General features: G+C 36.3%; 2 protein-coding genes across 3 annotated transcripts in view; one reads left to right on the top strand and one right to left on the bottom strand.

The window, feature by feature from the left end:
- The first annotated feature begins 4,359 nt into the window (after positions 1–4,359).
- LOC129928967 (zinc finger protein 135-like) lies at positions 4,360–6,027 on the top strand. The gene has a single exon (XM_056045575.1). It carries the CDS (start codon positions 4,360–4,362, stop codon positions 6,025–6,027), a length of 1,668 nt encoding a protein of 555 aa, XP_055901550.1.
- A 4,843-nt stretch (positions 6,028–10,870) lies between these two features.
- The window catches only part of LOC106055050 (arf-GAP with GTPase, ANK repeat and PH domain-containing protein 1-like), a 42,387-nt gene continuing 38,323 nt past the window's right edge, over positions 10,871–14,934 (bottom strand). For both annotated transcript variants that reach the window (XM_056004492.1, XM_056004493.1), the window contains one exon: positions 10,871–14,931. In XM_056004492.1, coding sequence (XP_055860467.1) covers positions 14,734–14,931 — 198 coding nt within the window. In that variant the 3' untranslated portion in view covers positions 10,871–14,733. The remainder of the gene's footprint in view (positions 14,932–14,934) is intronic.

Raw genomic sequence — 14,934 nt, 5'->3', positions numbered from 1 at the left:
GTGAGCCGCGCAACTCACCTGCGCTTTCAAGGTCGGCCTGACTCAGAGAGGATTTCCCCGCTCTAGAAATCTAAAAATAGAGGACGGTTTCTCCTCTCTCAATTTACACCCGCCTTCAAGTGGCGGAAGCGGTGGTATGTGCCTATAAGAGGACACGCCACTGTAGAAAAATATGTTTATGAGCCACGACATCGACTTCGAAATGTTATCGAAATAAAAAGTAAATAAAAACTGTTTGTCCTGAGTTCATTACCTAATGTTAACAAGACGCATCTCTATTGCTTTTTACAAATCTTATATCATCTCTGTCCGGTCAAAAGTTTGTACACGTTATTTCTCCGACACTCAACCTGATTCAAGCTGAAATTTCGCGCAATTATTTCTTTTACCTGACAACACAAAAATCAATCAAAAAAAAATAAAATTAATTTATAAGTTAATTGATTATTGGTATTTAATTATTTTATTTGGTATCTCGAACAAGGGAAATAAATTGTGCTTGGTGGTAAAAGCTAAATCTAAATTAGTCCCCATTATAGGTCGCCGCTTTAAAGTAAATACGTTAGAAATAATATATTCACTCGTCTATAGTCATAAGCACCTCACTTGCAGAGTGGTTATTATGTTGGCTTGAGGAGGCGTGAGTCATGAGTTCTAATTCAGGTTGTTGCCTTTTTTTTATGTCCAAAAACGTATAGGCTTTGTTTTTTTTTTTTTAAAGTATGTATTTGTTTTTGTTTTATTTAAAGTATGTCTGCCTAGACACGTCCCCCCTTAGCTCTCGGAGCTGGGGGACACTCGTACAAGATATGCGACACTGTTTCGACACTCTCTCCACAGTGGCGGCATCGGGAGTCATAGTTCGGACGGAACCGGGCAAACTATGCACCAACAGGACAATGTTCCGTCCTACACTGCGTAATGATTGCTTGGTCTGACCTCAACCGCCATCACGGATCGTCGCGATCTGGGTGACGCATGTGCTGCCAGACACTAAGTGCTCTCTCGGATTCCTCCCAGAACTTTAACCACTTCTCATGGATGAGTGCTCGGATTTGTGCCGTTGCTTGTAAGTACGTGCTTGGTGCTTCGAGGGGTGTGGCTGCCAAAGCACCCTCCCTTGCGAGGGCGTCTGCCGTTTCATTACTCCTCACGCCGCAATGTGAGGGCGCCCACTGCATAAAAACCACAGCTCCAATGGCTCGGCGGATGTTATCTGCGGCGCCGACTGCCTCTTCTCACTGGCGGATCCAGGGGGGGCGGTAGGGGCGATCGCCCCCCCCACTCGGCCAAACCCCCTATTTTTAGATTATTTCGCCCCCCCCCTCTAGTATGTTGGCCGATTCGGTGGGGTCGGGAGGAGGCGATGGTATCAATTCCGCCCCCCCCCCCCATAAACTTTCGAGTGGGGGGGGGGCGGTCCAATTTCTTTGTAGAAATCACAGCTTGCTAACAGAATCAATTAAATATTTATGTGATAAAAACTTGTTATTGATATTTTAACCGATCTTTGTATTATGTCGTTCCCTGTTTGCCAATTTATCTCTACTGCCCTTCCCACCTAAACCAAAATTAGTTGAATTAATATATAGATTTATATTATGTCGCTCGCCTTCTGGTTTCTTGGCCGTTTCGGTGATGTTGGGGGGGGGGGGGGATTGCATGTACTGCCCTCACCACTCTAGCCCTCTGAGTGGAGGGGGGGGGCGGTCCTATTTTTATGGAGAATCATAGTTTGTGAACAAAATTAGTTGAATATCTATATAATATAAACTATATATTGATATGTGAACTCATTGTATATTATGTCGTACCACATTCTAATCTCAAATTTTATCATTAGTAAAATTTAGATGAAAAAGGGTTGTACCTGGTGGGAGGGGCGATTCATGCAATCGCCATTCCCCCATCGGACAAACCAATACTTTTTCTTTTTGTATTACAGTTAAGAAATTATAAAACAAAAACATCTGTCACTAATATAATTTATATATACTATAAATTAAATTCTTATATTGAGTCGCCCCTCCCCTATTCTTTAATGCCAAATGCAATCTTTAGCAGAAATTATTAAAGGAGCGAGGATTAATCGTTTTCACTCTACCGCCCCTCCCATTTCCAGACAGAGTTTATGTAATTTCACATGAATTTATCATAATTATTTTAAGAAAGACTTTGCATTCAAAAAATTAGAATTCAAACGAAATTTTTCAGTATAAGAGTCACGATTGAGATGAGTTCTAAACCCAAATCAATTTTTCATAGTTGCCTTTTTCTAAATACAACATTATTCAAAAGGTCCTTTTTTAATTGTATGAATAATGAATTTTAGGTCAGGAGAATACGTTTCTTCTGTGAAGTATGCTAGAAAACTCTTTTGGCGGCGGGGCTTCGCCCCGAACTCCATTGATGACTAATGAGTTGTAGATGTCAGGAGAATGCGTTTCTACAGTGAAGAATGCAAGAGAACGCTTTTGGCGGCGGGGCTTCGCCCCGAACTCCATTGATGACTAATGAGTTGTAGATGTCAGGAGAATGCGTTACTGCATTGAATAATGCAAGAAAACACTTTTGGCGTCGGGGCTTCGCCCCGAACTCCATTGATGAACAATGAGCTGTAAATGTCAGGAGAATACTTTTCTGCAGGGAAAAAAACAAGAAAACGCTTTTGACGTCGGGGCTTCGCCCCGAACCCCACTTGAAAACCTTATAGCGCTGCTCCAGTTGTTTTGTTTTTCACCAAAGGTTGAGAAATGCTGCTTTTTAAAATTCTCATATAAATATATATATATATATATATATATATATATATATATATATATATATATATATATATACGCACGTTTATGCATAGGGTTAGGGTTTACTGGGCATTAGGGTTAGGGTTTGGAAAAAAATCGCCCCCCCCCCACTCAAAAGTTCTGGATCCGCCAGTGCCTCTTCTATCACGGGCGACCCTCCCCCGCCGCCACCCATAGCTAGGAGACTGGAGCGAGAGGGTATTGCCACCAGAAATTTCTGGTTTTCTCGCTCCAGTCTCCTAGCTATGTGTATACCTGCTTTCTCTTCATCTATTTGTGTTCAGAAAATGTCAGAATCAATAAAGAAACTTCTGGAATCTCTTAAAAATAAATTACTTTGTACATTTGTTAACCTCAAATTGATGATTATTTTTACATTAAAACTATTTTTTTTAAAGGTTGAAACTGTATTAAAATAAAAGATAAATGTATAAAAATCAAATCAAGAAATAAAAAAAAAATTGTAAAACAATTCTTTAGCAATGATATCAATTTTTTTGTGTATTTTCAAAAGCCAGCAAGTGAAATGTGGTTTAATGAAACTTATTTTGAATAGATTTAAATAAAATTTGGACACAGATGTCAAAAAGCATCAACTAATTAGAGCACACACACAGAGACATCCTTTTGTCAACACATTATCTCAAGTTAACGATATACACACATTTGACTGAAAAACAACAACATTTTGAACAATCTACATCATCATATGGATTTATAATATTTTATAAAGACATATTTGTAGGTTTTCTTTTCAGAGTCAGTTCCCTGTAGTCACTTGATTTAAATGATTCATTGTGGAAGCTTGTAAACAAGACACTGAACATACATGCAGTAAGAATGAATGTAGGCCTAACTATAATATATACATTTATTATTATGAGGGGAAATCACCACTTTTTTTTTAAAGTCATTCCCTCTTCAATTAAAAAAAAAAAAGTTCAATCCCTGTAGAAAATTCCATAAGCTCCAGTTAAACATATACAAATTATGTAACAGATCATAGTAAACATATGTATCTCTGGGTATGTCCCATTCTATTCATTTAACATGTCTTAAATTGTCATGTTTTAAATAACCAAGTACCCCTGGACAAATAGAAATAAGACTTCCATTCTATAGGTTATTAAAAGATATGATTATAGCTTATTAGAAAATGTTTATCTTAGGTAAGTGCATAAACGTATTTAAATCCAGAGCTTTTTATTGTATGCACACTACCCGTTATTAAACCAATGAATAGACTATGTCATATTTTCAAATGTCTGTATACAAATATTACATTGATTCTAAACTAATACTAATACAGAATTAAAAGTTCAATATACACACATACAATGGATACACTCACAATTTAGACTTTCAAAATGTACAATCGACATAAAACAATTCACTACTTAAAATAATGCTATATTGGTGTTGATCTGTCTTGTAAGGCTTGCATCATGGGCAAACCAAACTTTCTGACATCAAGACCTATGTCTCCCTCATCTGTAACTAAAGTTTACACCGGAGACAGAAGATCACATGCAACATATCACACACTGCTCTTACAACTATGTCAACCCACACACACCCATCAAGTCACACCAAAGATCACACTGCTCGTACAACTGTCAACCCACACAGATGTCACACCCATCAAGTCACACCAAAGATCACACTGCTCGTACAACTGTCAACCCACACAGATGTCACACCCATCAAGTCACACCAAAGATCACACTGCTCGTACAACTGTCAACCCACACAGATGTCACACCCATCAAGTCACACCAAAGATCACACTGCTCGTACAACTGTCAACCCACACAGATGTCACACCCATCAAGTCACACCAAAGATCACACTGCTCGTACAACTGTCAACCCACACAGATGTCACACCCATCAAGTCACACCAAAGATCACACTGCTCGTACAACTGTCAACCCACACAGATGTCACACCCATCAAGTCACACCAAAGATCACACTGCTCGTACAACTGTCAATCCACACAGATGTCACACCCATCAAGTCACACCAAAGATCACACTGCTCTTACAACTATGTCAACCCACACAGATGTCAAACCCATCAAGTCACACCAAAGATCACACTGCTCGTACAACTGTCAACCCACACAGATGTCACACCCATCAAGTCACACCAAAGATCACACTGCTCGTACAACTGTCAACCCACACAGATGTCACACCCATCAAGTCACACCAAAGATCACACTGCTCATACAACTGTCAACCCACACAGATGTCACACCCATCAAGTCACACCAAAGATCACACTGCTCGTACAACCCACACAGATGTCACACCCATCAAGTCACACCAAAGATCACACTGCTCTTACAACTGTCAACCCACACAGATGTCACACCCATCAAGTCACACCAAAGATCACACTGCTCGTACAACCCACACAGATGTCACACCCATCAAGTCACACCAAAGATCACACTGCTCGTACAACCCACACACACCCATCAAGTCACACCAAAGATCACACTGCTCGTACAACCCACACAGATGTCACACCCATCAAGTCACACCAAAGATCACACTGCTCGTACAACCCACACAGATGTCACACCCATCAAGTCACACCAAAGATCACACTGCTCGTACAACCCACACAGATGTCACACCCATCAAGTCACACCAAAGATCACACTGCTCGTACAACCCACACAGATGTCACACCCATCAAGTCACACCAAAGATCACACTGCTCGTACAACCCACACAGATGTCACACCCATCAAGTCACACCAAAGATCACACTGCTCGTACAACCCACACAGATGTCACACCCATCAAGTCACACCAAAGATCACACTGCTCGTACAACCCACACAGATGTCACACCCATCAAGTCACACCAAAGATCACACTGCTCGTACAACCCACACAGATGTCACACCCATCAAGTCACACCAAAGATCACACTGCTCGTACAACCCACACAGATGTCACACCCATCAAGTCACACCAAAGATCACACTGCTCGTACAACCCACACACACCCATCAAGTCACACCAAAGATCACACTGCTCGTACAACCCACACAGATGTCACACCCATCAAGTCACACCAAAGATCACACTGCTCGTACAACCCACACAGATGTCACACCCATCAAGTCACACCAAAGATCACACTGCTCGTACAACCCACACACACCCATCAAGTCACACCAAAGAACATGTTGCCGTAACAACAACTTGACACCATTCTCAGAACAATGCATACAGCAGTTACACAAAAGTGGAGCCCACAGAAGTCACAGACTCACAACAAAACTGCGAGCATTAGGCCTACTTATACTTTTTAGTTGCCTAGCTCAGAGGTTCTATAACTGTGGTCCGTGGACCCCCCACCCCAAGGGACTTACGAGTTGACCGTAGGGGTTCATAGAAAGATGAAAATTGTATATAATTAAAATAACTTCTTTGCTAAAAGCCAGTTCATCTCAAAGACATTCTTCACTTGGATATTCCCAACTGGGTATTGAACCCTTACTAATACAGGAGTTACCAATTGAATTATCCACAAACAAGGAACTTAAACCAATATTTGAACAAGAACACACAAATTCCGGTTACAAAAAAAGATTCCAATTTTATATTCTGTATCAAGGGTCACTTACAGAAGTTTGTATCTGCTTTCCCATTAATTTTTTTTGGTACAACGTGGATTCATTGTCGTAATGAGCCTCATCACAAATAAAAGAAACCGACTAGAAATGCGAGCCCATTAAGATTTGCAGGGGCTACTTACAAACATTAAACCGGACATAAATACTTTAATAAACTCTCATCAGCATCCTCCAGGTCATTCAGTTTTAACAATGTTATTTTAAACAATATTATAATCTCAATCAACACTCCTTTAACAAAATGTTTTGTATGTTTTTTAAATTTGTAGCTTATGCATTTATGCAGCTTTTTCCACTTATGGAACTGTGGGCAAGTTTGGACTGTATACAGAGATCCAAGGGTCAAAATGTTTGAGAACCTCTGTCCTAGCTCATTCTTTTAACAATAAATTTGATAATAACTTATAGGACATTGAAGGCTGTTGGTAATATGTTTTTTATATCATAATAAGCGATCTCTGCAATGGACCCAGTGTCTTTATACACATTGGGTGCCAGAAAGAAAATCTTAGACATATATTCATACATAACAGCTCTTTAAATAAGACTATACAGAAATATCAGGAAACCTTGTTTCTTGGCAAACTCACACTATGCCAAATAAGAATTGAAATAAGCAAATATAAGTTAAGTCAATGATATCCTCTAGTAGAAAATGTAAATATTCAGAAGAACAATTTGAACTATAAAATAAGGTAGGACCAATTGAAATGTTTAGCCTCTAAGAGAACAATGATGAAAAGTTATAGCATTCTAGCAGCAATATCTTTGTATTGTATTAGTTTTTAATCATGAATAGAGAATATTCAGTTGAAAGATTACAGTGAGTAAGATATGTACATCAGTTGGCTAATCTAGGTCAACACAGATGCCATGTACATTGTATGTAACTCTTTACTTTGCTTATCATAATAAGCTCAGCCATTGTACTTCAGTGACTTCAAGCTAAGAACAAGTCAACAGTAACACACTCCAGATAGTGCATTTATATAGAAAAGTAAAAAGCAGAATATTTTCATACTGTCATTTGAGATTCTGATGACATGTTTAACCCTTAAGCTGTTTACATTGTTTTTACACTAAGATGACAATTTCCAAATAGGTGACTAATATAAAAAATCTTCATTTTTTAATATATCAAAAAAGTCAATGAATCTAAACAGCAACTTCAGACATACAGTACTGAAAATTATTTTCTAAACACCCCCAACATCAACTTCTAAGCAAGAATACTCGATGTCCATAAATGTTGAGAAAATATCCAAACTTTTCTTTTCTTGCCAATAATTAATGAAGGAGAAAAAAAAAAAAGGCTTAAGCTATTATGCAGTATTAATGTAAAAGAAGGCATAGTGGTTCAAGGCTTTAAAAGCTATCTAGTTCTATTATTTTTAAATACCGTTTTAGTCTAATAGTTAAGTTAATGGCTTTAAAATTATTTGTCTAAGGAATGATTTTTGTTTTAACTCAATTGATGATGTTCCAAATTCCATCTTCTCTCAGCAATAAACACAGGCTCCAGTTACAACACAGTGTGCCCATTATGCAGCCCAACATTTGGGGATCAGATAGGCCTCACCAGCCTCATGGGAAGGCACAAAAAATGCAGAACCAAGCCCTCAGCTACAAAAGTAGTCCTGTCATAATGGATGGATGAACTGTATAATATGTGATATCTGTTAGTAGATTATTGCGCTAACAAAACACCTTATGGCCTAGGAAGCAGTTGAACTCTGCTTCAATACCATATAAAACTCAAGTCTTTCAATGATAGCTTTACTCCCTTTGACTAGTATCAGGACTTTGACAATAATGTAATGAATTACACATATATTTATTTGATGTTTATATCCAATGTGGCATACTACAATCCAGAATTATATTCACAGAAAAAAAAAGTGCCAAAGGTACTTCCCATCAACTTGTTTAATACTTTGCTCTTCTACTGAGCTAACTTCAAGACAAAACACTTGATGGCATATACCTTTCAAAAAATACAAGTGGTCTGCATATCATCACACAGGCGAGACTTACAAATGAACATCATTCTCTTTACTTGGTCAAGAATAATTTACAAAAGAAACATGATAGAAACTGAAAGAAACTATACAGGTGACGAAAAATACATGTATGTTACAGTGTCATGGTGGTATGCTCTTGTCAGAGATAGTTCAAGCAGCTTACTGTTATTCTTGACAAACTTATCATCTCTGTAGTAAGGCATAGTGGACAATTATTTCATGCTTTCTGAATGTATCCCATTCTAATCAAACAGTTATGAGTAAATTATTCAAAGACATTATTTACATGAAAACAATCAAACATCACCTTTTTCATACCTTTTAACATACACCTACAAAATTTCAAAACAAACGTGTCTCATAAATTCTAGCCACACACACCCCATGAAAATAAGCCCTGAGTAGTTCCTACTCATTCCTGTCAATACAAACTAACTCTGATTAAGTTATAAACTTTGCAGAACACTGATTTGTTACTTATTAAATACATCCTAATTCCTTGAAATGAAACAAGAAAGACATTAAACAATACTTTTTTTTTAAAGTAACGCTGTTACCTCCTTTATACAACTTATAGACCAACTTATTTTTTCTCTTATTAACTAATGAATGTTAGACTGTTAGATTAAAAAAAATATGTACAAATTTTTACCCCACCCCATCTTTGAGAAACAATCCTAGTTAAGCGAATGCCTAGATTTACAATACTTAGATCTAGATGAGGATGCAAACAATGTTCCTGAAAAATAATTTATGAACTTCTCAATGAACGAGGAGGTGCAGTGTCTGAGCTTGGCTTCCGAAACAGGGGTTCTGGGTTTGAATCCTGGTATTTTTAATTTTGGGATGTTTGGGCGCCTGAGTCCATCCAGCTCTAATGGGTACCCAACATTAATTAAGGAATCCATTAAGGCGGTTGGTCGTTGTTAACCACGGGTCACAGAAACAGATGACATTTACATCGTCTGCCCTATAGATCGCAAGGTCTGAAAATGGAACTTATTTCTTTACTTCAATGAATGCCAAATACCTGAAAACATATAATCCGTTCAAGATAATTCTTTTAGTTCTCTTGCCAAAATTTATTTCTTTTTATACTTTGAAAAATTATAATGGTCAAACTAGAATTTTCCCCGTGTGGTCAACGAGCTAGTCATTCTTTTCCCAATGATATACATTTACTGTCAAATTTCAAATCGTTAGAGCCATTTTCAGCATCTGCGTCAAGGTTCTTTCCCCCAGAAGGTACAAGTTGAATAGAAGTATTGTAAAAATCGATTTAAGTTAAAAATGTAGTAACAACTATTCTGGACTACTTTTCAGTATACAAATACATGAAGATTCATATCAGGTAGGGTATATGTATTTATTTACCCCTATGTATCTAGCTTAGTAAAAGAACAGCTGCTGACCCAAAAAAGTGTTTGATTACGTGAACAGCACCCCTATGACAAAATCAAGGGACAGATGATGATAATTTAGATTATTAATGGCTAAGAAAAATAAACTGATTTTCAGAGGAAATAAAGCTAATTCATTTTGTGAACATTTAACTATTGAATGATCAGTGTCTATAACTCTTTTTGAGTTATTTCATTATTGACTGTACAAATACATGATACAAGTATCAGGATGATAACTAATGTTTACAAGACTGTGTGAAGCTTAGGCTAGAAACTCTTCAGTTGAAAGTTTAAAAAAAAAAAGACATGCAGAAGATGTGTGGCATTCACCACTTGGCTACCTATTGGAGGGGGTGGTTAAAGCTTGAATCCAGATTTGAGCTACATTTTGCTGACTGCCAAATAGCAGCACGGAAACCTTATCCCAGATACCCTCCTCCCACAAGTCTACAAAAGAGATTGGTATAGCAATACAAAATTTATCAGCAAAAAATAAGCTGAATATGTTCTTTAATGTTGTTAGCTGCATGTTCCTTCACTTACCTATATGAAAACAAAAACTATACATCTGAATTTGAGAAGAACAATAGGATCAGGGCTTATGAGGATGTTTGATTTATTTTCAACCATGACAGCTTAATAATGATATTCTGGTAATCTATTGGTAATCAAATTAAAATATATATTATTTTTTAAAAAATGCTATAAAAATATTTTGAAATATCAAAAATTGTAAGAAAAAAAAAATTTATACAATAGACTATGCTTGATATGGAAAATTGACTTCCTTCTCTTAAGCCTTATTAATTATGTATAGTTTTAGCAAGAAATAGCAAGCAAGCCTTTACAGAGTAATCTCAAACTAATACACACAAATCTACAACTGATATGACTGAAAAATATTTAAGTACCTGATACTTTCAATCCAACAAACAAAGATGAAAAACAATTAACTTCAACTAATAAAATGAAAAATATTCTTGTTGCAATAATTTGTATAATCTCATTAATTTTATTTGGACAGCAGCAAACACAAATATCACAACATCTTTCCGAGCGAAATAGAAATCCTAAATTAAATCAAACACAATAACTATTTAACAATTATTCAAGTTTAGCTTTTTTGCGTTTGGCATCTAAAATTTAGAATTGATCATCAAATGTTTTTTAATTTAGTATTATCATAGAAATCAGAATAGAAACTTGTCTTTTATTTACCACTGCCAGTCCTAAAATACAAAGAGCTTCCCAAAGTAAGTCAGTGAAGAGTTCTGTGGGGCTGAACTACTATCTCTGGAAGCCCTTCTCACTCACACAATTATCTTAATACCACATTGAGCATCACAAGAGTAGACACAAGAAACAAAACAATTGGATGTACAAAGAATATTTAAGATTTATATTCCCAGTTGCTGTCAGGCTAAAAGTAATCCATACAACTACACAAATTAAGCGAGACCTTGACATGTATCAAACTACAGAAATACTTCACATTCACATTAGTTGCTAAGAGCTCTTCAACATTCAGCGTTGATCAAAAGACTAGCATGATATGTTTAACTTTAAAATATCTAATTTTAATATTGTATGAACATCTTGGACTTTTTAAAAAAAAAGATTTATTTAGCATTATAAAAAAAAAACAAATACAAATAAAATTGCATGACACTGATCCTAATGAATTTTTCAACATTATTAAGATAAAAAAAAAAAATTACAGTTTTTGATTCTTATTAAATAGGGATTTTATTTTTTATTTCTAGTGAGTGTGCCATGAGTGAGACCAATTGTTATAGAAGGCCTGAACACTGACCTGCAACATCACAATCTGTTAGCAGTTTACACCAATAGCAATACACACCTGTGACATGGCAACAAGCTATTGGTCTAAACTGCCCACAGGTTGTGATGTTGCAAGTCAGTTTCAGGCCTTCTGTTACGAAAGGTCTCAGCATAAGTGAGTGAATCCTATCTAGTGAAGTATACACAGTGAGTTAGTAATTGGTTAGTAAAATAATAAGAACACACAAGTGCTTGATGAATGGTGTCATTGAAACTCTTTTATATTTTTATTTGAAGTCACATATCTACACTGAACACACAAATCATGTCTTCAGTTCTGTGGAGACATTCCAATCAAAACTATATACAGTATATGGACACATGTACAGTCTGGCCTTTACAAGAGATATATTGCACTGCCCTCTGAGAAATGATGTGTGTGAGGTTTGATCAGTCTCTCACACATGCAATATGGGATAGGGAGTAGGGGGGAACAAACTCACCTACACGCTCAAATGTACACTAACACTGTGCTAATTGAAACTTTGCAGTGCTGAGGCAAGCTATATTTATTAGAAAGTGCTACATCCTGTCACACAAGAAGGAATAAATTGTTTTTAGCCATCAAGGTCTTAACTAATAGCCAAATAATTGTGGAAGAGTTCAAGCATTAATTTGGCCATATTTTTTTCTTAATGTATTTAATAAATATCATTGGCAAGCCTTCATCACTGTTAACTGTTTATCACTTCAAGAGTAAGCCAGTCATCAGGCAACAAAAGTAGCTACATTTAAGTTTGAGCTCTACAACTGTGACATTCAACTGAACAAAAATAATGAATAAACAAACACATCTTCAGAACTCAAGATGTGTATAGTGCTAATGCTCTCAAGGGACATTAGGTGTATGTGTTCTATGAAAAAGTAAGTTACTACGTCTGGATGGAACAACACCAGAAATGCCATATCACTGTAACAGCATCCAATCATCTTGTCACTAACACAATGTAAACAATGGTGCTCTAAATCTCAGTTCTCTTCAATCAATGTTTATATAGGGGAAAACAAAGGTGACAAAGTACAATCACACACAGAGTGGCAATACTGGTAACTAGTCAATGCTTGAATTCATCAATATTTGTGTGTACAAGGGTGTGGTGTTGATAATACACAGGTGTTTATATTTAATAGCAAAGTGAATAAATAATTGAAATAACTTAATGTTCTTGGAAATATAGATCATAATAAGATGCAGCACAATATCAGAATGTCACATTTAACTTGCAGGCATGAAAAGTAAAAATAAATGTCAAATAAACAGATTTTTACAGAATAAAACAGAAGATTTGTTTGAAAAATTGCATGTGATTGATAGGTGTTTTCAACTGGCTGCCTTAGGATCAGGTGCCACAGCACTAGAAACCTGACCACATCTGTGTGCTGGGGAAACAGATTGTATCACTTAATAGTTGAACTCAAATCCTATCATGTCTGCTTGATTTAATTAAGCGGTGGAAACAACAAGCTAGCAGCAATGTAGGATGAAATAGAACAGACAAAATACATGAATTGTACATTACTAAATCATCATGAACATATTCATTTTTAAAGTAACACTAAGAGAGATAAAACAAGTACCTAACAATAATGCCAATACTAACTTTAATGTTAATTCAGTACCTTACAATGTTAATCTGACACTAGTAAACAAAAAATAATAATAGTATAACCAAAAATAATTCCAAACCTAATTGAATCCCTAGCACCAAACAAGCCTAACAATAATTAAGTCTCTAGCCCTAATTCTCAAACCACTAACAGTAAGTACTTCAAAAAAAGTACTTCTCAAACCACTTACAGTAAGTACTTCAAAAATTATGAAATGACCATATACCATCATTTTCATATCAAGTAAAAGATACAATTTCAGCATAATCAAGTGCTTTCTATCCACCAAAAAAAAAAATATTCTGACCAAGGCTAGAACAATGTCACCTTGTTGAACTTGTGATGCTACTGATTTCTAAGAACTAACTAGACAATGTCTCTCACTCATACTTTGTTGAAGGAAATTCTGATCCCCCAAATATCAAGGTACAATAGGCAGCTCTCATGTCTGAACACATAATAGTCTGAACAATCAGGATATAGGTTCTTGAAACCAATAAAAACCTTTCAAACTAATGCTTACTTAATTTCTATTCCTACAAAAAAAAAATGTTTTTGAAGTATTTATAAAAAGTATACACCAACAATGATACTAAATGCTCACAAAAATATACTTTACCCACAGTCTTGTAACTCAACTAATTCAGACTCTACAAATCTCATTAAAATTGGGACTTAAAACACCTGGTGGTTTTCATGAAGGACACTGTGACATCTAATCTCCCTACTGCGAATATCGGCTGTGGTTCTTTTTTTTTGCACCAACACAAGAAATACATAGATAAAATACATAGACTGGTGGGGGAAGAGGGTGTGTGTCTCACCAACTAAAATTGCACTAAAACAATATTCTCTTGGCAGTATTGTGATTGCCAGTTAAAAAAAAAATTCATATGTAATCAACATAAGCTTACACCAAAACATCTACAACAGCTATGTTAATACACATACTAAAACACTTTTGTTCTCAGTTGTACAAAACTAGGTTCAGTTTTATTTTCTATACGTTCATCTTCTATGAACACACAGTGACTAGAAACGCTATCAAACTGATAAAATAGCACCTTGTGCTAACAAAACAGGGCTATATAACGGATCTCACTCTGTGACACAGATAAAGATTAACAATACTTTCAAAATGAAATAAACAAACAATACTCCAGTAGTCTACATGTCCCTTACTGGTAACACAATGGCTATACATGATATGATTGAGCACCATAATTGAAATGTGTGTTAAGCAGAAATGCAGGTAAAATGAAACTAGTCTTACTTTAAAAAACACAAGTGTGATCAAAATACACAAATATAAATTACAGTTACCAGCCCATTCCATTCAGCCTAATGCACCACAGACACACTACTACTTCCCACACACACACACACCCACAATATACAGAACCTAAATAACACTGGCTGGCAACTTGTCAAACACATCATTCTTCCCTTGCTGCACGCTGCCTCGTCGCCGCGGCAAAGTGGGATGTTCAGGGCAGCCATTGGTTGTAAGCAGTTCTGTACACTCAGATGACCCTGAACTCCTAGCATACCACAATGCATTTCTCCCCTCATGGTCCACTACTTTCACATTCGCATTGTACTG

This window comes from Biomphalaria glabrata, chromosome 11 (genome assembly GCF_947242115.1).
Source record: "Biomphalaria glabrata chromosome 11, xgBioGlab47.1, whole genome shotgun sequence".
NCBI classification, from domain to species: domain Eukaryota; kingdom Metazoa; phylum Mollusca; class Gastropoda; family Planorbidae; genus Biomphalaria; species Biomphalaria glabrata.
This window is presented reverse-complemented; position numbering and strand designations above follow the sequence as displayed.